Source organism: Pleurodeles waltl, chromosome 1_1, assembly GCF_031143425.1.
Source record: "Pleurodeles waltl isolate 20211129_DDA chromosome 1_1, aPleWal1.hap1.20221129, whole genome shotgun sequence".
NCBI classification, from domain to species: Eukaryota; Metazoa; Chordata; class Amphibia; order Caudata; family Salamandridae; genus Pleurodeles; species Pleurodeles waltl.
The window spans coordinates 22,203,227-22,227,340 of NC_090436.1; the positions used below are offsets into that span (position 1 = coordinate 22,203,227).

The window sequence follows — 24,114 nt, forward strand, 5'->3', positions numbered from 1 at the left end:
TTTGGTGCCTGCGGTTGCAGGGGGAAGATTCCATCGACCCACGGGAGATTTCTTCGGAGCATCTAGTGCAGAGAGGAGGCAGACTACCCCCACAGCATGCACCACCAGGAAAGCAGTCGAGAAGGTGGCAGGATCAGCGATACAAGGTTGCAGTAGTCGTCTTTGCTACTTTGTTGCGGTTTTGCAGGCTTCCAGCGCGGTCAGCAGTCGATTCCTTGGCAGAAGGTGAAGAGAGAGATGCAGAGGAACTCTGATGAGCTCTTGCATTCGTTATCTAAAGAATTCCCCAAAGCAGAGACCCTAAATAGCCAGAAAAGGAGGTTTGGCTACTTAGGAAGGAGGATAGGCTAGCAACACAGGTAAGAGCCTATCAGAAGGAGTCTCTGACATCACCTGCTGGCCTTGGCCAATCAGAGCAGTCCAGTGTGCCAGCAGCACCTCTGTTTCCAAGATGGCAGAGGTCTGGAGCACACTGGAGGAGCTCTGGGCACCTCCCAGGGGAAGTGCAGGTCAGGGGAGTGGTCACTTCCCTTTCCTTTTTCCAGTTTCGCGCCAGAGCAGGGCTGGGGGATCCCTGAACCGGTGTAGACTGGCTTATGCAGAGATGGGCACCATATGTGCCCATCAAAGCATTTCCAGAGGCTGGGGGAGGCTACTCCTCCCCAACCCTGACACCTTTTTCCAAAGGGAGAGGGTGTAACACCCTCTCTCTGAGGAAGTCCTTTGTTCTGCCTTCCTGGGCCAAGCCTGGCTGGACCCCAGGAGGGCAGAAACCTGTCTGAGGGGTTGGCAGCAGCAGCTGCAGTGAAACCCCGGGAAAGGTAGTTTGGCAGTACCCGGGTCTGTGCTAGAGACTCGGGGGATCATGGAATTGTCTCCCCAATGCCAGAATGGCATTGGGGTCACAATTCCATGATCTCAGACATGTTACATGGCCATGTTCGGAGTTACCATTGTGACGCTATACATATGTAGTGACATATGTATAGTGCACGCGTGTAATGGTGTCTCCGCACTCACAAACTCCGGGGAATTTGCCCTGAACAATGTGGGGGCACCTTGGCTAGTGCCAGGGTGCCCACACACTAAGTAACTTAGCACCCAACCTTTACCAGGTAAAGGTTAGACATATAGGTGACTTATAAGTTACTTAAGTGCAGTGGTAAATGGCTGTGAAATAACGTGGACGTTATTTCACTCAGGCTGCAATGGCAGGCCTGTGTAAGAATTGTCAGAGCTCCCTATGGGTGGCAAAAGAAATGCTGCAGCCCATAGGGATCTCCTGGAACCCCAATACCCTGGGTACCTCAGTACCATATACTAGGGAATTATAAGGGTGTTCCAGTATGCCAATGTAAATTGGTGAAATTGGTCACCAGCCTGTTAGTGACAATTTGTACAGAGAGAGCATTACCACTGAGGTTCTGGTTAGCAGATCCTCAGTGAGACAGTTAGGCATCACACAGGGAACACATACATATAGGTCACAACTTATGAGCACTGGGGTCCTGGCTAGCAGGGTCCCAGTGACACATAACAAACATACTGAAAACATAGGGTTTTCACTATGAGCACTGGACCCTGGATGGCAGGATCCCAGTGAGACAGTGAAAAACCCTGACATACACTCACAAACAAGCCACAAATGGGGGTAACAAGGCTAGAAAGAGGCTACTTTCTCACACTTCCTCACCACTTAAATAATTCACAGGTCACAGTCATTGACATTTACTTAGAAACATAAAAAGTAATATCCCACAGAGGAGAAAAAACACCAGCAGCAACCTCAAGGCATCACTTTAGCTCACACACAGCGATATCATAAAAGACTGAAGAAGATTCTACAAAGGGATTGCCCTCCAATTTATGAATGAACACCAAGCTGGCAGTCATTCATAACACATGCCGCCGTTGTGTCAGTTCCTATCAATGCTCTTCGCTGTTTAGTGCAGGGCTCCGGCTGCATGATGGAGCCCTGCACAGTTTGCTTTTATAGTTTCAAAAAGAAAAAAACAAACCAGGATTTTCATTTAGAAAATATAAAAGAACATGGCCCCGCCAGGGGAGACATCTCCCATGGTGAAAGGGGAATTATTTCTTTTTTACTGTCCCTTACTACCAGGGTGTACCTGGTGGTGACAGAGACTAAAATAAAATGGCTATATGTCCACCCATCCTAATTGACGGCCCTTACTCCATCATGCTGTTGGAGAGGTTCGGCTTGCCTGTGAAGGAATAGTAACAGCCGTAGCCAAACCTATGGTGTACCTGCATCTAAATCGGAAGGGAGGACCATTATGTTTGGGCTAAACATACTCTGTTGCTGTTTTGACGGAGTATGTTTACGGCCAGTAAATAAATTGGGCTCTTTGTCTGAACACCATGTTTTGGACTTGTTAAATCTTCTTGACTCTAGTAGCTCAAAGACTTAAGCATCAGCCATTCCCCATCGGTAGCTCCCTCAATAAGAGTTTGTAAATGTTGCAGAAAAAAAGGAAGGATCTTTCTGAACAATCTTATCTGGTGGAAACAACCGCTTACTGGATGGATATAGGAGAAGGAGAACATCTAATGGCACTGGGCCAAATGGCATAGTCCCAGCCTGCTACCTACTGCTGATGGTAAATGGGGAAGCCAAGGAGTGAACACCTTGTATGGAAAAGAGGGTGTTAGAAACCTGTTTACGTTCTTCTCTTGGTTCGAGCTACATGGCCCCTGGACCAGGGGTAGCAAGGACAGTGCCACTGGTACTAGGGGGCATGTACGTGTAGCAGCTCCTACCCCTAGCTATCCCTAATTGACCTTCAGGCAAGTTTGATGTAAATCTGTTCAGTAGTTTCTGAGAAAGTTACAGAATAAAACTAAGCTCAAATGCTGTTGTTAACTTCTATTGACCATCTTGCAAACACACCCTGCTGGTTCACAAATGATTATGTCACTCAGAAGGCGTGAACATATTTTGTTTGATGGTCTATGCCAGGTTAATATACAGAGTCACAGAGTTATCAGGCATTTCTATTTAAACATAAGGGGATGCCTTGGCATGCAAAGGTTGGAAAACAATCATAAAACATATTGGGCAAATAAAGTGCAAGTTAGTGAACCAGTTTGTCCTATTCACAAATGTTCATCAGAGAGAAGTTTGCTGTAACTAGAGAAGTCAGCCTGGAGCCAAATTTGTAAACCGTGGATTTGAATTTATGAACCAGAAAGCAAATGTAAACAGCCTGGCATGAAAAATGGTCTCTATAAGAGATGTTTATAAATATTCATTAACACATAGAAAATGAAAACTGTAGTATTGTATCACTCCACATTAATTCCTCACAGCTCTCCTTCCTCCTCTGAGAAGGGGTGAGCTTGTTATTCTATTCAGTGTTTATGAATATTAATGAAAATTAGAGGGTTGGAAAGAAACAATGATTTACTTTTAACACCATTTCCCGATAGCGTTGAGTGGGATTCTGGATGGGAACACTAGCAATTGTTCTAGGTTGAAGAGACTGCTGAAAAAATACTATGTCTTGTGAAGAATGCAGGAGAGGGAGCTGTAAAGTGCTGAAAGGATGGTCACCGAAGATGTGCATGAAGGGACAGGAAAGTCTGCATGGTCCATATTCCCCAGCAAGTAACAGATCTGGCTATCATGGGCGTCGATTCACCAAAATGCCAGAGGTAGCGAAATGACAACACGCTTAATTTGTCCTTTACTTTGACTCACACACACACGCTTAGACATACACACACATTCACACTCTCTCACATAAGAACACACTCTCACCCACAAACATGCTGACAAAGTTTATTTAACAGCATTCTTAATTATCTTAGCTCTCACATAGTGTCATATTCTAGCAGATTTTACTCAATCCTTTATTATACCAGTAATTAATAACATTACTCACTATTTGTGTAATAAAACACTGACCGAAAACCAGGGAAGTTGAGCCCCAGCCTATGTCCAATAGGATGAGCTGCTCCTCTGTTTCAGGTGCTGATTTGCCACCTCCAAGGCCAGGGGTCACAAGGCAGTGGCAGGGGTCACAAGGGGCAGCTGAGTTCTAGAACTAGCCTACTAACCCAATAGGTACTCATTTTGGAGCTAGGAAGTTGTGGTGCCTAGGTCTTGGGGCAGCATCTAGTAAGTGCCTGATAACTTTCTGTTTGTTGTACGCCTTTATGTTCTGGCTAATTCTGCACTGTATTCTCTTTTCCCTCATATTTGTTATTTTCTTCCTTTCTTGGTTCTTTGGTGTTGGTGGGATTAGGCAGGTTTCTAATTTTTGACTTGATTGGGCAAGTACTGCCTCCTCTTTTCATACAGAGGTTTCATGACCCTGTCTATGTCGGTGTGAAATTTGTAATACCTCCCATCACCCGCTGAGCCTGTCTACCCTCTTGAGCATTAGAAGAAGGCGAGGAGTGGCCCATGTGCTCTCTTGCTCTTCCCTATTCTTCCCCCCACTATTGCTTGTCGATGGCACATCTCACCATCGACAGAGCACGAGCAGGAGGATTGTGATCCTCTGCGGCATCTTGGCACTGCTACCCAAGCATGACAAATTTGCCACCACTTCCACACAGATGCAGTTGTGTATGTCTTAATAAATCCTTTACATCTCATTTGCTGCTATGAGTGGCCACTGAGCAGTGAGGAAGAGGAACATCAGCTGGAACTCTGTGGCGTGGTAAAGCAGCAGTGACTAATAGGAAAAAATAATAGCAGTCTGGATCATCAACGACAAGTCTGGAGAAGAGTAGGGAGCTGATGTAGAAGCTACAGGCCCATCACAAGGGTTTTTGAGCATTAGCACGTTGAGTCACCAGAACAGATGAGGTCGCAATGCGGCCAGGAGTTGACATCATCGACAGAGTTTTGGACTCTTTAGCAGTTGTGCAACGCTTCCTAGGACACGCAATGACCCACAGAACATTGCCTGACTGTTTCACCAGTAAAACCAAGACATTACCTGGATCTGCACTGCCTGGGAAATGCAACAACATCACACAACGTTGCCAGACTGTATTGTCAATAGCAAGAAGACAAGGCCTAGATGTGTGCACACTATACACATTCCTGCTGCACCGTTGTAAAATGAGCCATGCTGAAGATCTGTGAACAAACTATAGTCTAATTTATCATGCAACAGGGGTGCACTAGCAACAGAACAGGAGAAAACTTGGGAACTGTGTTAGATGAAATATCAACTATTTATTAGCATCTACCATTCATATATTTAAATGGAAGGATTATCAACACCTAGCATACCATCCACGTAAATCTAAACTCCATAGGACAGAATGGGATTTAGATCTCGGCGGATGGGATATCCATTTTCATTGTGACGGAGTAACCCGTCCACCAATTTCCAAATCAGGCCCTTAATATTTTCCAGGCCACACCACGAGAACTATCATTTGAATGGTAGACTTTGAGGCTTATGTGGAGGCCATCAGGTGTAATATATTCATAGAAAAAATAAAATTGCCAATACTAAAGCACTCTGTAGGTGCAGAAGGCTGAATATTTAAGGACCTGATCTACCTTTTGGTGAGTGATGAAGAAGGGAGTTTAGATGTATCAGAACAGTAAGTAAGTCAACAGGATGGAAATTAAAAGGGAATTAAGCTGTAGCCAGGTGTAATATTCTACTGGTTACGATAACTAGTTGATAGCCTTTTTAACTTCCTAACTTCATTATATCTATAAACTGGTGATTCTCAACAAGAGCTTTGCTTTGCATGCAGAGGTGTAACGCATGAAAAACACTGTTGGCGTTCACAAGGGCACATTACCAGGCTTGGTCATGGTAATGCAATGTAAAGGATCTGACCACCACAGTTATAGCACTAATCACAAAGGTTCTAGATTTTCAGAGCAGGAGTGTTAAAGAAAGGCTATTAATGGAATGTAATTTCCTAAATAATATGATAAAATATAATATTTATATCCACTTTCATTTCCTACATCATAACACGTCCTCCAGCATGGGACCGGACATGATTCCCCAGGCCCAGTGCATTTTAGAGCCTCAGGCCTGTGCTGAATAATGTGTATACAGCCTGGTATGTTTACTAATGATGGGGCAGTTAGCACAGCTCTCTGGCACAGAATAGCACTTCTCTGGTTGCTGGTTTCTGCTCTATAGTTTGTCTTTCCACCTTCTTTCTCTTGTTGTCTTCATGTCTCTTTTCTCATCTGAGATGTTTTTTAGCAGTACTTCAGCTCCTGGCAGTTTAATCTTGGGTGTCTTTTCTAATTTTCATCCATAACTATTCTCTCCATTCCCCCTTCTTTCTTGATTGTCTCATAGGATGTATCACACAAACATACAAGGACGTGGGCTTCACTGGAGAAAACCAGCGAGACTTCCCGGTGAAGTCCTATGAGTCCTGCCAGGATGCATGCACACGGGATCCGTCCTGCCCGTTCTTCTCATACCGAACCGATGCCTTTCCAACAGTGGCTAAGCGGTAAGTGATAATTAGCACTTTCTAAGTCAATATTCTTTTATTAAGTAATAGAGGCAATAATGTCCCAGGGTGCCACATACTACTGCCCATGGCATTCCCTTCTGGAGGCTCCAGGCTCGGGTCCTGTGGTGCCTTGTGCGACCAAAGCTGGTGCTGGTCCAGTGGATCTCTTTATATGAAAGAGTACAACATGCAGTGTGGTCCATTGTCTGTCTGGACCAGAAACACTGCCATTATCTTGATACGGTTTTTGCGCCTTTGCAAAATATAGCCTGGTGTTTAGACACTCAAGACCCTCTGGTTAAAACAAAGACGTAAAGCCAACCTACCAACATGAAACAAGGAATTTGGTGGACTATACTTCATGGACAACCCTCGCATTATATGAGGATGGTGCATTCCAGGCATAGATCAGCCCTGTGAAACTACAGGAATTGTATTTAGTGAGTTCTGAAACTACTCTCACCATGAATGGACACTCAAAAGAAAGTCACACTTTATGGTTTGAAGACTTTATTAAATAAATGTCCTAATATAGTGCAGATAATGGGGATATTTGTAGCTACAGCAGCAATTAAAACAATTAATAAGCAACATAATAAAAAAGAATTGCAACGTTCTGATGGCATTTCAATAATTAATTGCATGAAATGATGGAACTAGTCTGATACCCTACCTCTCGCTTCCAGCCCCTAGCTAAGCTGTCCTAGCACCAAAAGTGCCTGCCAGAATTTATTAGGTGACCTCTAGCCTGCATGTTTTAGCTGAACAATATCAAGTTTTTTGTACTTTGAGAAGATCACTCTCTGTCTTACTAGTGGCATTCTTGAGATGAGAAGGCTGTGCTGGCTTTAAGGAGCTGGTGGTCTTTGCTAGGGATGTTAGCAACTTAGCTTACATGATTTCTCAGTCTTCCAGGAATTCAGATGAAGATTCATCTCTGCCTAATACATGTCTATACCAGACTTAAATACACATTTCTGGTTATTTAGAATGCCCAGTGATGATGCTGTAAAATGCAAGAATTAATATATTAATTCTGCTGCACATTCACTAAATTCTAGTACGCATTCTTATTCACATAAATAAGTATATATGAATGACTGATGTGCTACCAACCTATAATAAAACAAACATTATTTGTTATACGAGTACAATCAATATGAAATACAGCACACCTTTACAATGAAAAATGAACACTTAGATACATAAACATATGACAAGCAGTGGGGGCACATTCACATAAAATGCAAAGATCCTGTCAGTGTGTCTCACTCAAAACCCTCCTGTAGCCTCTTGTTCATTGCTATCGTCCTGTGCAGAGATAAAGACCAGGCATTCTTTACCTTGCCGCTGTACAACTGCAAGAAGTGATGGAATAACTGCAAAAAGGAGGAGACTGTAGGGGGACCCTGTGTGGCTTCCATGTCACCATCGAGGCCACTCTGTAGAGGGAACCTAGGAATGTGGATAGAGAAGCTCCATTTAGTGGATCTTCTCCTTTCGTAATTAGTTGTGTGTCTCCCGCCTCAGTGAGGTGGACCGGGGTGGCATGAACCTCGGCATGTGAAGAGAGTTCTACGACACCTGCCCCTATCACCATGGTTGCTCCGGCTCAGAAAGGAAGGCAGGAGAATCATGGTGCCAGTAAAGGAGCAGCACAGAGGACCAGCTCTGTTGCCCATTCCTTCAATGCTCCAGAAGGTGTTCAATGAAATGATTTTGTCCACTAGATGAATTTTTAATATATCCCAGAAATTACCTTTCCAAAGTGTGATCAAACTCTTTCAATGTTTCTTACTTAATACTCTATGAGTCACAGGAAATACTGAAGCAGGGATCCTCCTGTACCAATAATGGAGGCAAGCTTTGTAAGAGAAGGCAAGACTCAAATATAGTCACGGTTTCTGGTATTGATCATATGACTAATGTTCTCCTGGAAAGCAAACAAGTGCACAGTTGAACTTAGGAGAATTACTAGACAGTCTTCTCGAGTATCAAAAATGTAAACTGTTTGTACTGAGTGAGCTGGGTTCCTTTCTTGAGCAGGAAAAATTGTCTGGTGCAGGTTACAGTTTTGGTGCACAAAACCAAACAATGCATTTTAGTTTCCGAAGTCCATAATGCCTCAGTAATTGGGTTGCTTCCATAATTCGGTGTGAAGGGTTTTGCAATCTCAGTCAATCCGGAACTTTTGTGGTTTTGTATTTTTTGTTTCTCTCAGTGTTGTTGTATTTCAGTTGTATTTGTGTTGGAGCTTTCTTAGAACGTCTGTGAAATCTATAATAGCCTTTTGTGTCCCTTCCTAAATCTGAATATATTGCATCAGTTATCAATGACCACTCACTTGACTTTCTACCTCTTCACCATTATGGTTTTGTTCCTAATTGTCCCCTCTACTCCGCTGTGGGCATCACATCTGTGTTTAGGTAAAAGGCTGTGCTTAGTCTTTGACAGGCTCATTCTCTTCCACAGATGTTTTAGATATCAATGAGTTAGCTTCTTGTGGTCACTGAGATGTGTCTGTCCGCTGACGGTTAATGCTTTAAGGATGTTTGATGGTGGGTCAGTGATGGCACAGCCGATAACACTGCTGCCTAGATGTATCTACATGTCAACTGGCCCAATGGGTACCATCTTGTACTATCATAACAATCATAGGTTGTTTCTTTGTTGGTTATTAATGTCTTGGGTGTTGTCCATTGTGTGCCTATCTTCCTCTTTGCAGATGTGGTTAATTTCTCCTCCTGCTCCTTCATTCATGATACAGCATATCAGATTATTCCCAATGTTTTATTACTGGAGGCTAAAGTAAAGACATGCTACTTCTCATACAAGCACAATTACCTGCCATTTTGCTCCAGACCATCCCTGCATGTTGGTCTGTTTGATGTATCATACAGGCACCAACCAACACATAATGAAGCATTAAAGTAATTCACAATGCACTTGAGTGTGAAATATTTGTGAGAGGCCTTTTGCACGATAGTTATGGGTAACAGTGAGGTGAAAGTGTTGAAGCTTGGCTGCCCTTATGTTTAACTAACTTACCATGGGTGAGTTTTGCTTTTATTCATGATGTACATTCTTCTGTGTAACCCTCATCTGTCCCTTCACTGCAGGCCAAGCAGAGCTTCATAAAATCCTCTTTTTTGTTTGTAGTGGAATTTGCTCCCTCATTTATGCTAATGACCTCCCGTGGCCGACACGCATAACCAGCAGTGTGGGCCCCAAATCTGGATTCCCACTGAGAAAATGCGAGGGCGATCTTCCAGGTAACTATGAACTTCTGATTTAGTGTTACTTCCCATTGATAAGAGGGAGACTACACCTGCATCACTGCGGAATCCATCCATTAGGCTGTAAATATTTATGTATTTATTAATTCATTCTACTCTACCATAGAGCTCTTAGTGCACTTTAGGATAAAACAAACTAGGGAACAAACATTCCACGAAATATCCATGAAAAATGGTCCCTGGCATAGCTTTCCAGCTTTAGTCATGGAAATGTTTGTCATTTCCAGAAAGTTGGCAAATTACGTCCAGTTGGAGACCGAGATGTCCACCCATAATTTTCCAACTTTATTAGTAACTATGCCCCATAGCATTTACTCCTATCAAAATAGGAAAGGCATCAGAGAGGTCAAATAATGTAACATTTAGCCATGTGGGATAAAAAAAGACAAAGGAAGAGGAAAGAGTGAAGAAGAGGAGGTGGACAAGCGTAGAGAAGAAACAGAAAGTATGTCATTGACAGAAGGCGAGCGAGGAAGGGGTATAACAGGAAGTGAGAAGTGGGCAACAGTACAGAAGGTGTAGGAGCTGGAGGGATTACTCTTCAAGTTCTGTTACAAAAGCTTTCAATTTTTGTGCCATGTGAGAAGATCTTCTTGACCTCTCATTTCAGTTGGGAAGGAGTTCTAGAAAGAGAGGGCTGCTCCTTAGAAAGACTGAGAGATGCAAACATAATTTTATTTCCATTCAACTCTGACTGTATTTTTGCTCCTTAGTCTTTATTTCCTTCTGAAATTCTTAGGGTGGGTCATAGATAAATGCACATCTGTCACCGTGGATTACACATTGGACCTCTGCCACATCAGGCTTTGATCATCAGGCAGGTGCCACTCCAAGCAACCTGGTTTCCTTTGTGCCATCATATTATTTAAAGAAAATAGCGAATGGTACAGATCCTTCATTAAGGCCTATTAAGCCTCTTTGTCTCCATGGGAGCATGTCTTTTTCAAGAAATCAGATGTTTACTTGTTCTAAGGCAGTGAGTAAAGATGTCCTTCAGACTGATGGGATATCAAACAGGCCAGGGGGTGTCCGATACATATCTGTGGGAGCAAGCAGGTGTCTACCTGACCTCATGAAAGCTAGTAGAAGACCTTGCATGGACTGTACAGTTTTTGTATACAATTTGTAAATTACTGGCTACAACCCTGAACCTTCGTGACGCTGCATTTGTCCATGACACGCAGTTGATAGGAACCTTGCCGTGCACGCTAAAATCAAGTAAGAAACTTCACTACTTTCCTTTAAATCCCAGTTACCTCCTCGTACACTTCCTCATTGTAGTCTCATGAGGTGACTCCCCGCCAGACAAGAGCCGCTATTCTCTCACACTTTGTACGACCAAATCCCTGCCACTCCTCCACCATTTACCCAGAAGACATCTTGTATTATCTACAATGGGAGTACACACCCCGGTGATGAGCAGGGTTGGTCATGGTACTTTTTTTGAATTTATATTTGTACTTTTCCATCTTTTTAGGTATTTTTTTAACTTAAGTGCAGGACATGTGTTAATAAAGGTTTATATATTATTTATTTTCATGATGTTTGAGGACCTTTGATCACATTGAGAAGCAGTATACTGAGGGCGAGGATTCTTTTCTCCCTTTAGGAATAGAATTAGCGTTGGAGTTAATTTCATAGAAATCCACTCTGGAACCCTGCACTGCAGATCTATCGAGGCAGGTGTTGCTGTTAGTTTTGGGCACCACATCTTCATCGTATCAAGAACTCCACACAACTACCTTGTGGGTACATTGAAGTTAGTCTTCCTACGTAAGGTTGGTGTCAGCTGTTTAAAGCTCCATTCCTGCTGTTTACAACAGCAGCTCTCTCCTAATGTTCTTGTGGGCACTGCTTTGGAGTCCTTCTGGTCCAGGTAAACTACTGCAGAGACAAGATCAGTTGCATAAATGGCCAAGATACAGAGACGACTGGGGCTGCAGCAAGAGGTGATTTGCGCTTTCCTAATTGCGAATTGTTGTGATTTGCAATTAGGAAATTGCAAACACCCATGTACTAATGTGCCATTGACACACTTTGCGATTCCCAGTGGGTCGCAAATCGAACTACCTCATTAATCTCATGAGGTAGATCTCCCTTCGCGACCCATTGGGAATCACAAAAATCACCTGGATGGTGGCCTGCTGGGCTCAGCAGACCACCAGATCTGTGATTGCTTTTAAATAAAGCAATATTTTTTAATGCAGCCTGTTTTCCATAAAGGAAAAGGTGATGCGTTTAAAAAAAAAATGTTTTTTTTCCCATTTTTAAGAGTCCGTTAGACCACTGCATGCTCTTAAAAAATATTTTCACCATCATTCACAAAGGGGAAGTGGTCCCTTGCGGACCCCTTCCTATTTGTGAATGGGTTACCACCAATTTGAACTTGGTGATAAAATGAAAATGTTTTGTGACTGAAATGTGGTTGCTAAACATTTTTATATACCAGTGCAATTTGGTATGAGGAAGGGACGCCCTAAACACGCCCCTTCTTAATACCGACTTGCACACCTATTTGCGATTCAGTAATAAGTTACTGAATCAAAGATAGGGACATGGTTCTTACAAAAATGCTTTTTAGTGGTTGCAGTTTGCGACCACTAAAAAGTTTTGTACATCTGGCCTCTATACTATAACATTCCACTCTCAACTACAATAAATATAACTATTCAACCCCACTTCTGTCCCGTCCTGAAGGCTCTACACCGCCTCCCAACAGCATGAAGATCGCCTTTCAAACTGCTATGCATCACACACAAGCTAGAATGGAAAAAGAAACTCAATGCATTCAAGCAAACATGTTACAGACTAACTCCGAGATTCATTCCTTTCAGGAACCATCTGGGCAGTTCCTTCTATTTTTGTAAGTCAAAGCAGCATTCTGTATGACGACATAATATATATGGTGAATTTGGCCCCAGGGTCCTCCTAATGATGGTGTAATAAGCCAGGTGATTTTCTTTTTTTCTAAAAAAAGTTTTGTTTGTTATTTTCCATCATTTTTGTGTCTTGTTTTTGTGACTTAAAATGTAAGTTGTTTGCTTGTATCATCTGCTTTACCAAGGATGGCACTACATTCTCTGCTCAAGCAGCAAAACTGTGGAATTTCCTGCAAAGATTGTATCAGAGCAACTGAGAATCATTTAGATTTCAGAAGGAATGCTTAAGACCTAAATGTGATCCAACAAAGATTTCCCAAGAGCTCAATTTCTATCTACAGACAGACACCCCCAGATCAAGGAAGAGCTAAATTAGCAGGATCCATTCACAAACAACCACTAATATCAGGGAGAACCACCGGATTCTCCCTTGGGTCAGATTTCATCTGGGAATCCTGGTTTATTATCTTCTAGCTGTTTTGAATTCAAAGTTAAAATTAAGATGGATTAAGCTTCAGCATCAGGGCATCAATGTCCCTGTTGTTTCTGGTTTAAGGAATTATCACAATGGATGCCACCACTTACAGTTGGGGAGCAACTCGAGAGACAGAGCCATTGATGTATGAAGGCAAAAATTCATTCTTTTAATTGGGAAAGTGTGAATGAAAGCAGGAAAGCTCTGTTGGTATTTCCTTCTGAGCTTTTTGGTCCAGGAGTCTTGATCAAATCAGACAACATAACTGCCACATCTGGGGATGATCAGCAGACAGACTCAGAAGAATTTCTGTCTCAGTCAGAAAATTGTCAGGGCATTGTTAAAGCATTTAGGGGATGCTGATCTGGGACTTGTTTATGATTCAGAGGAATTATCCCATTCAGAAGTACTGATTCAGAGTGATGGTGGATGGATCCTGGGTGATAGATGCTTTTCTTTGGTCCTATCCTTGGCCTCCAGGTGTTCACTATGTCTTCCCTCTTTTCCTATTATTCCTAGGGTTTAGGCAAGGATTAAGTGGAAAAAGGCTTAAATGATTCTGCTTATTCTATCATGGGTCTGCACATCTTGTTTCCTATTCTACGTCAGATAACAAAGGGGCTGCAATGGGTTTTTTCAACTCCTTCTCCTCCTGCATCTTGTATTATATTCCTCTGTCAATATTAACCAATCTTTATTCACTCTCCCATGTTTTACCTTTACCCAATGACCTGCTCATATCACACCTCCGTTTTCTTTTCTCTCCTCATTATCACTCCTTTCCTCATGACAACTTGGTGCCTGGCCTCCGCCCTTGCATTTGTTCAGACAGGGAAACATTTGTGACACTCTGCGCATGTAATTTACCACCCCCTTAACATCTCTTCCACTTTGACTGGCTACAGACATGGCACTCTTCACTAAGCCGTTAGCCCCTTCTACCATGCCATTGGCCTGTGGATTGTACGGTGCGGTACAATTGTGTTTTATACCGCAGTTTTTCAGGAAAGACTTAATATCATGTGATGCGAGTTGTGTCCTATTATATGTAAACAGTATGCAAGGAAAGCTTTCCTCCAAAAACACTCCCTTTAATACTTCAGTGGTACTTCTTGTGATTACTTCCACCATAAACTTCACAACCAGCCACTTGGAGTGTATGTCCTCTATCACCATGGCATTTTTCAACTTGTCCCTCATCCCTCGCATTGGTCCAATGAAATCCAAACACACAGTACTCCATTGCATACCTGGGTCTTCAATATATCCCTGTACTGCCTGAAGACCTGCCTTTAATCTTTTTCACTCTCTTTACATACCTCACATATCTCTACCCAAGATGTAATCTGATCATCCATACATGGCCACCAAACATTTTCTCTCACTCTTTTTTGTCATTGATTGCCCCAAGTGACCGTCGTGGGCAAGACTGATAATTCTTTCCTTCAGCCTTTCAGGTGGCACAAATTCCTCATTTCTCATGATGATTCTCTTGTCTGCCAGGGTCAACTCATCCAAGATCTTTACAAACGGTCTTATGGCAGGGGCAACGGTACTTTCGTTATGCCCAACACTCACCACCATTAGCTCAACCTCCATGCAGCTTCTCCATTCTTCTGCAATGAACACGCCTCCCACACATTCTTCTACATCACATACTTTCTGTTAGTGATCATAAACCAAAAGCCACCCTTTTTTCTTTTGAACCATGCATCTGCAAAAGTACTGCCCCCAACCCACACGCACTTGCATCTACCGTCAGAATTGATCTAAGCTGGGCAGTGCTTAATTTGTAAATAAAAATGCGCCGGTGCCCAAAACCCTCCTCTTAAACACGCTGCTGCTGCAATTAAATGTGTGAGCGCAGAATACTGAGGCAGCATGATCCTAAAGCCACCTCGGGCCTCTTCAATCCATTTACAGCCACTCCCTGCCCCTTCAGCTCACTCTTGCACCTTTCTGCTTTCTCCGATTGTGATGCTTTTTCATTTTTCTCTTCCTCCGTCTTTCCCGTATGTGTCTTTTGCTGGCAGGAAATGCTTGAAGCAGCAAACTAAGGCGGTCATTCTGACCTTGGCGGACGGCGGAGGCCGTCCGCCAAGGTACCGCCGTCAGAACACCGCACCGCGGTCGAAAGACCGCGGCGGTGATTCTGACATTTGCCCTGGGCTGTCGGGCGGCCGCCAAAAGGCCGCCCGCCAGCCCAGGGCAAATCAACCTTCCCACTAGGATGCCGGCTCAGAATTGAGCCGGCGGAGTGGGAAGGTGCGACGGGTGCAGTTGCACCCGTCGCGTATTTCAGTGTCTGCAAAGCAGACACTGAAATACTTTGCGGGGCCCTCTTACGGGGGCCCCTGCAGTGCCCATGCCATTGGCATGGGAACTGCAGGGGCCCCCAGGGGCCCCGCGGCACCCCCTACCGCCATCCTGTTCATGGCTGGAGAGCCGCCATGAACAGGATGGCGGTAGGGGGTGTCTGAATCCCCATGGCGGCGGAGCGCGCTCCGCCGCCATGGAGGATTCAGATGGGCAGCGGAAAGTCGGCGGTACCCCGCCGGCTTTCCGCTTCTGGCCGCGGCGGTGCCCGGCGGAGCACCGCCAGCCTGTTGGCGGTGCTACCGCCGACCTCCGCCCTGGCGGTAATTACCGCCAGGGTGAGAATCAGGGCCTAAGTGCCGGTGCCTCACACTGGAAACCACTAGCACAAATTAAGCACTGAAGCTGGGTGTCAAACAGTGCCATAATTCCTGCCTTGCACACATCTTTTCTCACTTCATCAAACGCTCTTTGCAGAATATCAGTTCATTTAAATGCAACCCCTTGCTCAAGAGCATTCTCAAACCTTCAGTTTTTTCTGCAAAATTATCCCATCCTTGTTGCTTTGCCGGATGCAAGACTTGATTCAAACAGCGTTGAAAAACTCTTTATTCAACAAAACAGATAAAACATGATTCTCCCTTAACTAGCCACAAATGTAACTGAAAAAGAAAAAGAAACGCACAGTAAAATGGTTGTAATGGAACTAAGGTGAAGTTACATTCTACTAATTTAAAGGAGTACCACATTACTACAGTGTGCCACATGAAGTAATGAAAGACTGGGCCAGGGAACGGGACAAGGGGGAAATGTTTTGATTCTTTTCAGGTTATTCCATTCCTCGTCTTCCATCCGTCCTTGTTCCAGTCATTAAGACACTACCTGTATCCCCAGGTAGTTCCCAGGTAAGGACCGTTCTTTTTGGAAGCTTGGGAACATTGCAAGACGCCTTTGGTCTTAGATCCCTATGGGGCGAGCAGGAGGAGTTTCAGATTTACAGGGAGAGGCCAGGCAGCAGGGGGCCTGTCTGAAGAGATGGACTCTCCTCGTGAGGAAACTAATGAGTGGAGTGAGGAGGAATCCACTCAGGGCCGGGGCAGCAAAGGTTACATAACAGAAACATGTATGTATTGATATTGAAACCAAGACTTAAAGACACAGCTATGGAAGAATTGTAAGCTAGAAACATAAAATCCAGCAACCAATCCCTGCATGATCCACTGGTGAAATCCTGAGGCTGACCCAAGAGACGCAACGGCCAACAGTGAGATGGATGACTCCGGACAACGTGCTGGTTACCACGATTGGCGCTCATGGAGCACTTCGGATCTCCACGGACTGCCTGCCGAAGTCAGCGACTAGTGTTAGGTAGCCATGATATGTACCACTAACCAATTTCCAGAATGTCTATGTCATGGTTCACTCACAAGATGCACAAACCTGAACCACTGCAGGGCGCCTGGCCAACTTAATCCCCTCGTGGTTAACCCGAACTGAGGGCCTGACAGGTTACCCTGTCACATGTGAGACAGATGTACCGTCCGCCGTACTAGGGCTGCCGTTAGATATAATGCACTTGTAACACGGCAGGTGGGATATGCATCAGTTAGTGAGGGAGTAACCCATCCGTCAAAGTCTAATTCAGGCCCTAAATCTGAAGTCAGGCTAACAGGGGAAACAGGGGAACAAAAAAATGTAAGATGGGGGGGTGGATATGGTTTATGGAGTCTAAATTTCAGACTCAATTTCAATAAAAATTATAAAAGTGAAAGAATTAAAACTTGGCAAGGGGTGATATAAATAATAACAAAAACATTATGTTCTCACATCTAGAACACAGAGTGAACTCACCCTTCTCAGATCTGTAGAAAAACCAGGACTGGAAGAAATCCAGTGACAGCATCCAGGACGTACAGTACTCCGAAGAGCTAGCACAACAAGAGATTGTCAAGAGAAGAACAAATACAACAACAGAGACAGCAAAAAAACTAACAAGGGAACTGCAAACCGAGCAGCTAGCAAGGAAAATCCACCAACTCGCTATGTTGCCAGTGAGTTATAGTTCCACCCATACTCAATATATCCATTGCGCATTAAAAGGATAGAACATCGTAATTGCCATAAAATTCGAGGGAAAATTCCACAATCCAATATGGCTGCTTTCCAGGAGGAGACCAGTATCACGAAAAAGAAAATCATCTTTTTATTTCCTGGGGATCCCTGGCTTCACATGTCAGATGGCGTTCTACTAAGCCGCCCCACCACGCACCGAACATGTCCCCAGGTAGATGTAGGGTGCCACTGGAAGCATCCTCCCAAACCTCTGTGTGGTCAGAGTCTACGCACCTCCTGCCAGCTGCAAGGAATGAAACGGCTGACGTGTCCCCAAAGTAAGAACCACGTGTGACTGACAGTGGTACATGTCCCAGCACCATTACTCTCAGCCTAGACGCCCCGCTTAGGGATATTAAAGGGTAGATAGGGTGGTGCTAGTCTAGTCTAGGCTGATGCCCTGTCTTGTCCTCACCTGACTTCCATCAACTGACAGTAAGGACATCTGAATAGCTCTTCTACCTTGAGCTTGTTCCTGCGTGAGTAAAAAGCATCCACCAGACCACCAAACAGTGGTGCCACAGACAGCAAGGAATCGTCACCTGACACAAAGAAACAGTACCGAGGCAATGGACGTTGTTTCACCAAGAATGTAAGTGGTAGGAAAAGTAGCATCTTGCGCCCTCTGACCCATGATAGTCTCATGGGGTTAGCCACCTGTCTTACCTTTAAACTCTAGCAGCTCTCTTATTGGCTGCTCAGCTGCAGGGTTACCATGCCCGTCGGTAACAGCTCATCTGGGTTCATCTGTTTTACTTTCATTCTGGTACTGACATTTGTTAAAGTGATAGAACTACAAGGCACAGAATACAAAGGGAAACACTTGGCGTAGATGAGTCTTTCATACATTCAACTTGGGAATCTTGAGAGCCCTGGAGTAGAGCTAGAAGTTACCATAACAGAAAGTAGACAGAGTTTCTTGACCTTTGACCCGGAAACGGTCTTAAAGAACCCTGTACCAGTGGCGGCAGGGTACCAAAGTGCAAGCCAAGAGTAGCAGATGAAGGTCATGTAGCAGCCTAGGACAACCACACAGTGACATCAGAAAAAGCCCCACAATGCAGCGGGGTTGCCAGCATGCTAGTGCGCATTATTAGCTAGCGTTAGGGAGAGGAACACATGGCTTAATGATGCTAGAAAAGTCACCACCAGGCTGGATGTCACCTGACATATGAAGAAACTATGTTCAAAGTTATAGTGTAGAAGTTCTGGCTAGCAGCACAAGTTTCTAAATGGGGTTCAGAGGTCTACACATCAGTACATTTAAGTTACATGTGGGTTCTAGCAATTTTTTCTTTATTATATTGTTTTAAAGCGCCTACCACCTTTGTAGGAGAAAACTTTTAGCAGGGCAGAAAGGAGAGAGGAATGTTGTACTGATTGGAAGCGACATGGAAGTGATAACCTTTGCCATTGAAATTTGGAATTGCAGGATATTTTACTTTCTTTGGGGAAGAGATCATTCTCAAGAGAAATGTTATAAGAGAAGAACAGGAGATCTGGTTTAAAGCTACTATTGTTTGCACTGCGTTATTGGTTCATATTAGGCTTTTCAGGATGGTAGGTCTGTCATTTTGTGTTGCATTTCTGAACTGATTCTGTGTGTGTAGGAGTTTGTAAGTGCACTATTGGAGAGTTTGATGGAGAAACGATTAAAGATAGAGTGTAGATTATCGAGCAGGAGACCTTGCAACCCACAGAACATTTGTAAAGAGTATTTTATGCTCATACACGTAACATCTGTCCAGGAGGACAGAACGACACTAGGTTGGAGTGTAGTATGTCATGTGAAACATGAATTTAAAACCTGCCACACCGACAAATATGGCCTAGATTAAAAGGGCAAAAGCCGCTGAGATTGAAGGAAAATGGGTCATTATCATGTGCTGTGGTAGTGTGGCCTGGTCTGGGTTGAGGCTATGCCAAGAAGTCTAGAGAACGAGTGTGTGCGTCCAGGTGTCCCCAAGGTGCCAGCCTCGAGTAAAAGGTACAAGTAGTAGGACTTTGATGCTGCGGTCTGGAGGGAAGGAAAGTTTCTTGATTTGAGTCGGATGGACACTAAATGTGGCATGGGGGGCAGCCAGGTATAGCCCCAACATAGTTAGTAAGGAGGATCTCTAAAATGTTATAAGTAATGTTCATTGTATGGTCCATTCTCTGTTAATGGATACTTTCTAATAAGTCATAAGATGCTATACACCACTACTGCCACAATAGATCATGTTGGAAAGTACTGAAGGGCATGTTTATCAAGGGTTTTGCGTGGCCCTTGCAGCACGCAAACGCCCGAGGGGGGACACAAAACCTGTAAGAACCTACGCAATGCCATCTTGCCTGGCCCTGCGTGGCTTGGTACATCTGGAGTGATGCAATAATGCAGTAATGCTTTGTGTTGCTCTGTCCCAGGGAGGTCTTCCATTGGTGGAGCATGGGCGTCCCACACATCCACTCATTGATTCTGAAGCATTTCCAGATTTACCAGTATGATTAGGCCTCGGAATGCGTCAGAATGCTACGCCTCCTAGGAGAAATATCTTTATTTCGGCTTGTTTTTCCTTGTCCTACATGTGCTGCATTCTACAGCAAATGTGGAAGGAGGAACCTGTCTCAGAGGATTGTTTTTGTGCAGGAAGGTGTCACTTCCTGCAGTAAAACAATGCTGCCTGTAATGCAGGCACCCTTGCACCATGACTCAAGGGAGCCTGCCCTGGCGCTACGCTGCACAAAGTGCGCCACTGCAGACAGAGAGCAGGAATGCGCCATATCTTGATAGTTATGATGCATTCTTGCCCTTTCACGCAGCGCAGCAATGTATGTTTTTGCGTTGTGTGAAATAATGATAAATATGGGTCTCAATTTCTAAACAATAGTGACTCCCACCCTAAGGCAGCCATGCCACAAAGGAACATGAAGCTCCTTTGCGGGTTCAGGACGGTGTGGGTATGTCTACAGGGCAGTATGGTCTGGTAATCAAATTGGATTCACTGATATCCTACCCCATGTTGTCAACCTCTACAATGATACCACAGAGTGTGAGGCCCGGATTATTGAAGCATCCTAACAGGGGGAGAATATTCCCTGAGCCCCAGTCAGCCCTAGAGTGTGCTCATATTCAATGCCACACTCAGGTGCCAACCTGCTGCATTAAGTGACAGTGAAGATCTCTCTCCCTATTTCAGTGATGCCACCCAACGCTGAACTGCCCTCTCCCAGACTGTCAGCAGGCACATCACATCCCTCAGAGTTAACAGTAACAGCGCCTCTAGTGTGCCATTTCCTTTCCCCACAGACTCAATCAATAGCTGTATTGTTTCAAGTAGGAAAAGGCTCCCAGGTGTTGCTACTCACAGAAACATCAGCAAACTTTCAGGAACTCCGCAGGGTGCTAACTAAACCTCTGCACTTTACCCCAGCACCATAACACAACTTGTCAACCGTGGAAGTATTTCTAAGAAACGTCTGCTATTTATTAACAGAGGGTCCTGGCTACGATTGGAGTAAGAATCTAACTTTAAAAAAAAATGGTCACAATGGCCAGGAGTGCCTTCTTGAAGCTGTGAATGTTGCAGATTTCCAGGAGCAGTTTTGGAATGTCTGGTCCATTTAAAGATAGTCTTATAGAAGAGCTTTTTAGCGTCCGTAAATCTGCATGCGCAGAAGCAGTAGGTGCACATATGTGTAACATTTTTACTTACAACCCCCTCTCTCCGCCTTTTTCCTAAGCTACGTGAATTAAACTCGACAGATCCTGGGTGGTAAAGATTTCTCTAGATGAGAAGGAGCCTGAAGGGGCGGCGCTGGGGCTGATCAGACCTGGAGACAGGGGGATGGTCTGACCACAGGGAGCCCGGGCCCTACCTTGATGGGGTGTGGAACACACAGGACGGGGCACTTTTGCTCAGATTTAGGATGGGAACCCCCGGGGTCATTATGAACCCAGTTCCATTCTAGCCAGCCCTTGTGATGAGACATCCCCACGGACTCTGCTTCATTTTATGCTTATTTTTTGCAAATGTTATTGCCAATTCACTAGAAAACTTTTAATCCCAATGCTTGTGGGAGGGGGTTTTAGAGGATGTAGACCCACATTGATGTTTTTTCATATTTTATTTAAAAAAAAATTAATAATTTATTTCCCCGGATGTTTGCTTCGGCGTTCGCTGTTTCCTAAAACTTGGGTTAAGCTGTAGGACATTGGTCGTTTTCTGAATCCGGGGTTGGCCTGGACTACCTTTCCTAAGGCGAATTTTAATGTGTCTTGTGATTCTCATATGATGATGTCTTATTTAATTATTGTTGCCTCATTTCTGTGCGTTTGTAGCTCCTAAGATGAACTGCCAGGCTTTTACTGTTACTTTGTTTTTAGCTGTATTTGCTTTTATGACTATTTTAAATGATCGAATGCCGGCTGCCCTCAGCGCTGTCATGGATCCTGAATAGTTGCTAAAACCCAAGAGGCGCCACAGTGTCTTTTTAAGTTCCAGAGTGTGAAGTTAATAGTGAGCATGCTGTGGAATAAATTTATCTTCATGATTAATCTCATCCAGTGGAGTGATGAGTGGAATCTTTAAATACACGTTACACTAACCCTAGATGCGTGACACTTGGTAGAGCTGCACTGAGAGCTGGGATTTCATTCTACTGTTGGAATGAGTAAAGCTCTGCCTCATTCAAGGTGTGAACCTGCCTGGAGCAGGTGTTCGAAGACCCACAAACTGTAATGGTTGTCGGTGTTCATTTAGCGAGGCCGGCATCCCCACCCGGGAGAATGCACACATTCCATTCCATGGTGTTGATGAAATATTTCATGTGAGTAGATCAATTTACAACTTTAAATCTACGCTTCTTGAGTTTATGCTCATGTACCGAAGCATTTTAGCTTCTTGGTTCTCCCTAGATCTGTCAACGCCTCAACGAGTCAAGCCCGATGATATTAGCCACTTTACTATTGACAAATTGTCAAAGAAGATTCAACAATAAAGTTGTACAAGGGCTATAGGCAGTAGCAACATGAAAATCTTTGTGGTTATAATTCCATTGTTTTGATTTCCGAACACTTAAGAATACATAATCAGAAGGCATGGACCATATTCAATTGGAATGGTGAAGGGTCAATTTTCACGATGTGTTTTTTCTGCTGAACAGGTTATGTACCAACCTTGTATCTGGAAGTCTCTTACTGTAAGTATCTTCTGATTAATGCTTGGGCTTCTATTTTTAATAAGTTTACATTCAGGTCCACCATCAGTCTAAATAACAATGGATTACATGGAAGTGGGCAGATGAGACACCAGCTGATTTTCCCAGCGGTTGTCCCTTTACCGTCCACCCCTAAACAATGTCCTGAGTACTTGGACAAACTAAAGTGTACAAAAAGCAGAATGCTTGAATGAACATCAGCTACTGGTAATTACAAGAGCCGCATCCCAGTTGATCGTTATAATAATCATGAAGTGGGATGCGGCCCGAGTAGTTATCAGTGGCTGAGATTAATTCAAGCATTCCATCTGTCACTTTTTGTATACTTTACTGAGTACTTGGATAAACATCTGTATTTATGTATCTGGATCCCCTGGTTGAGTGGTTTTAAGTTCACCCCCAACTGCTCTGCTAGAAGGTCAAGTCTGGGAAAGCCCAAAAGCACCATAGTCATTCCCAAGCTTACAAAACAGCAGGAAAGTGTTGAAGTCTAGATGAATGGATGACCAAGAGGAGAGGGTGAGGCTCTGCTCGAGTCTGTTAAATCCTTTATCGAAGACTTTCTAGTTGTAGTACCAAAAGAGTATACTTGTGGCAAGATGGTTAGGGCAGCGGTGAGGTCTTGAGCGGGTGTGGTTGAGTGTGAGACTTACTTAAAAATGGTGTGACCGGGGGCAGAGATTGGTGTGGTTAAGCATGGTTGCATTGGGTGCCATTGTGGTTGGGCTGGATGCTGTTACGGGCAGTGTGTTGGTAAAGGGGGAGTTACTTGAAAAAGGGGTGTGACCATCTTTTGACAAGTAACAAATTCTATTATTCTCCACTACAAGTAAGCTACAGACATAATTACTCCTAATTTACTCTATTTTGTTTTACCTTCAGGCTGAAGAGAATATCACATCTGATGGAACAGTGAAGGAAATACCCACACTGGATTCTGCAACAACCGTGATTTACAGCATGTTTGTGGGTGACATTGGGCACAACAAACTGGGCAGATCACTGAACAGATGTCCTGGCCTTCGAATGGGGCCTATCTCCCCAAAATATATAACATCCCTGTTAACAAAGTGTTGAATACCATAAATAATATATTTAAACAATAAAAAAATAAATATTGTTAGTGATAAAGACTGGTTTGAATACTTTAAACATTTTTTTCAGCAGGCAGTTCTGAAATTTCAGGGGAGTATCAATAGGTATGATCAAGTACAAACACTGTAAAATCACCATCAATGTTAGACTGGAGGAACACCCTCTATGCCAGGATCACCAAGCAAATCACTAGAAGATTACAAACCATCCAGAGTTTGTCAGCCAGACTCATTCTCGACCTCTCACACAGAACTTGCATCTCACC

At 43.9% G+C, this 24,114-nt stretch overlaps 1 protein-coding gene across 1 annotated transcript in view; it reads left to right on the top strand.

The window, feature by feature from the left end:
* LOC138288416 (coagulation factor XI-like) overlaps window positions 1-23,831 on the top strand; it is a 52,935-nt gene extending 29,104 nt beyond the window's left edge. Inside the window, exons 5-8 of the mRNA XM_069230004.1 lie at window positions 6,315-6,474; window positions 9,637-9,749; window positions 22,701-22,736; window positions 23,637-23,831. Of these exons, the coding sequence (XP_069086105.1) occupies window positions 6,315-6,474; window positions 9,637-9,749; window positions 22,701-22,736; window positions 23,637-23,641 (314 nt within the window). The 3' untranslated portion in view covers window positions 23,642-23,831. The remainder of the gene's footprint in view (window positions 1-6,314; window positions 6,475-9,636; window positions 9,750-22,700; window positions 22,737-23,636) is intronic.
* The last annotated feature ends 283 nt before the right edge of the window (window positions 23,832-24,114 follow it).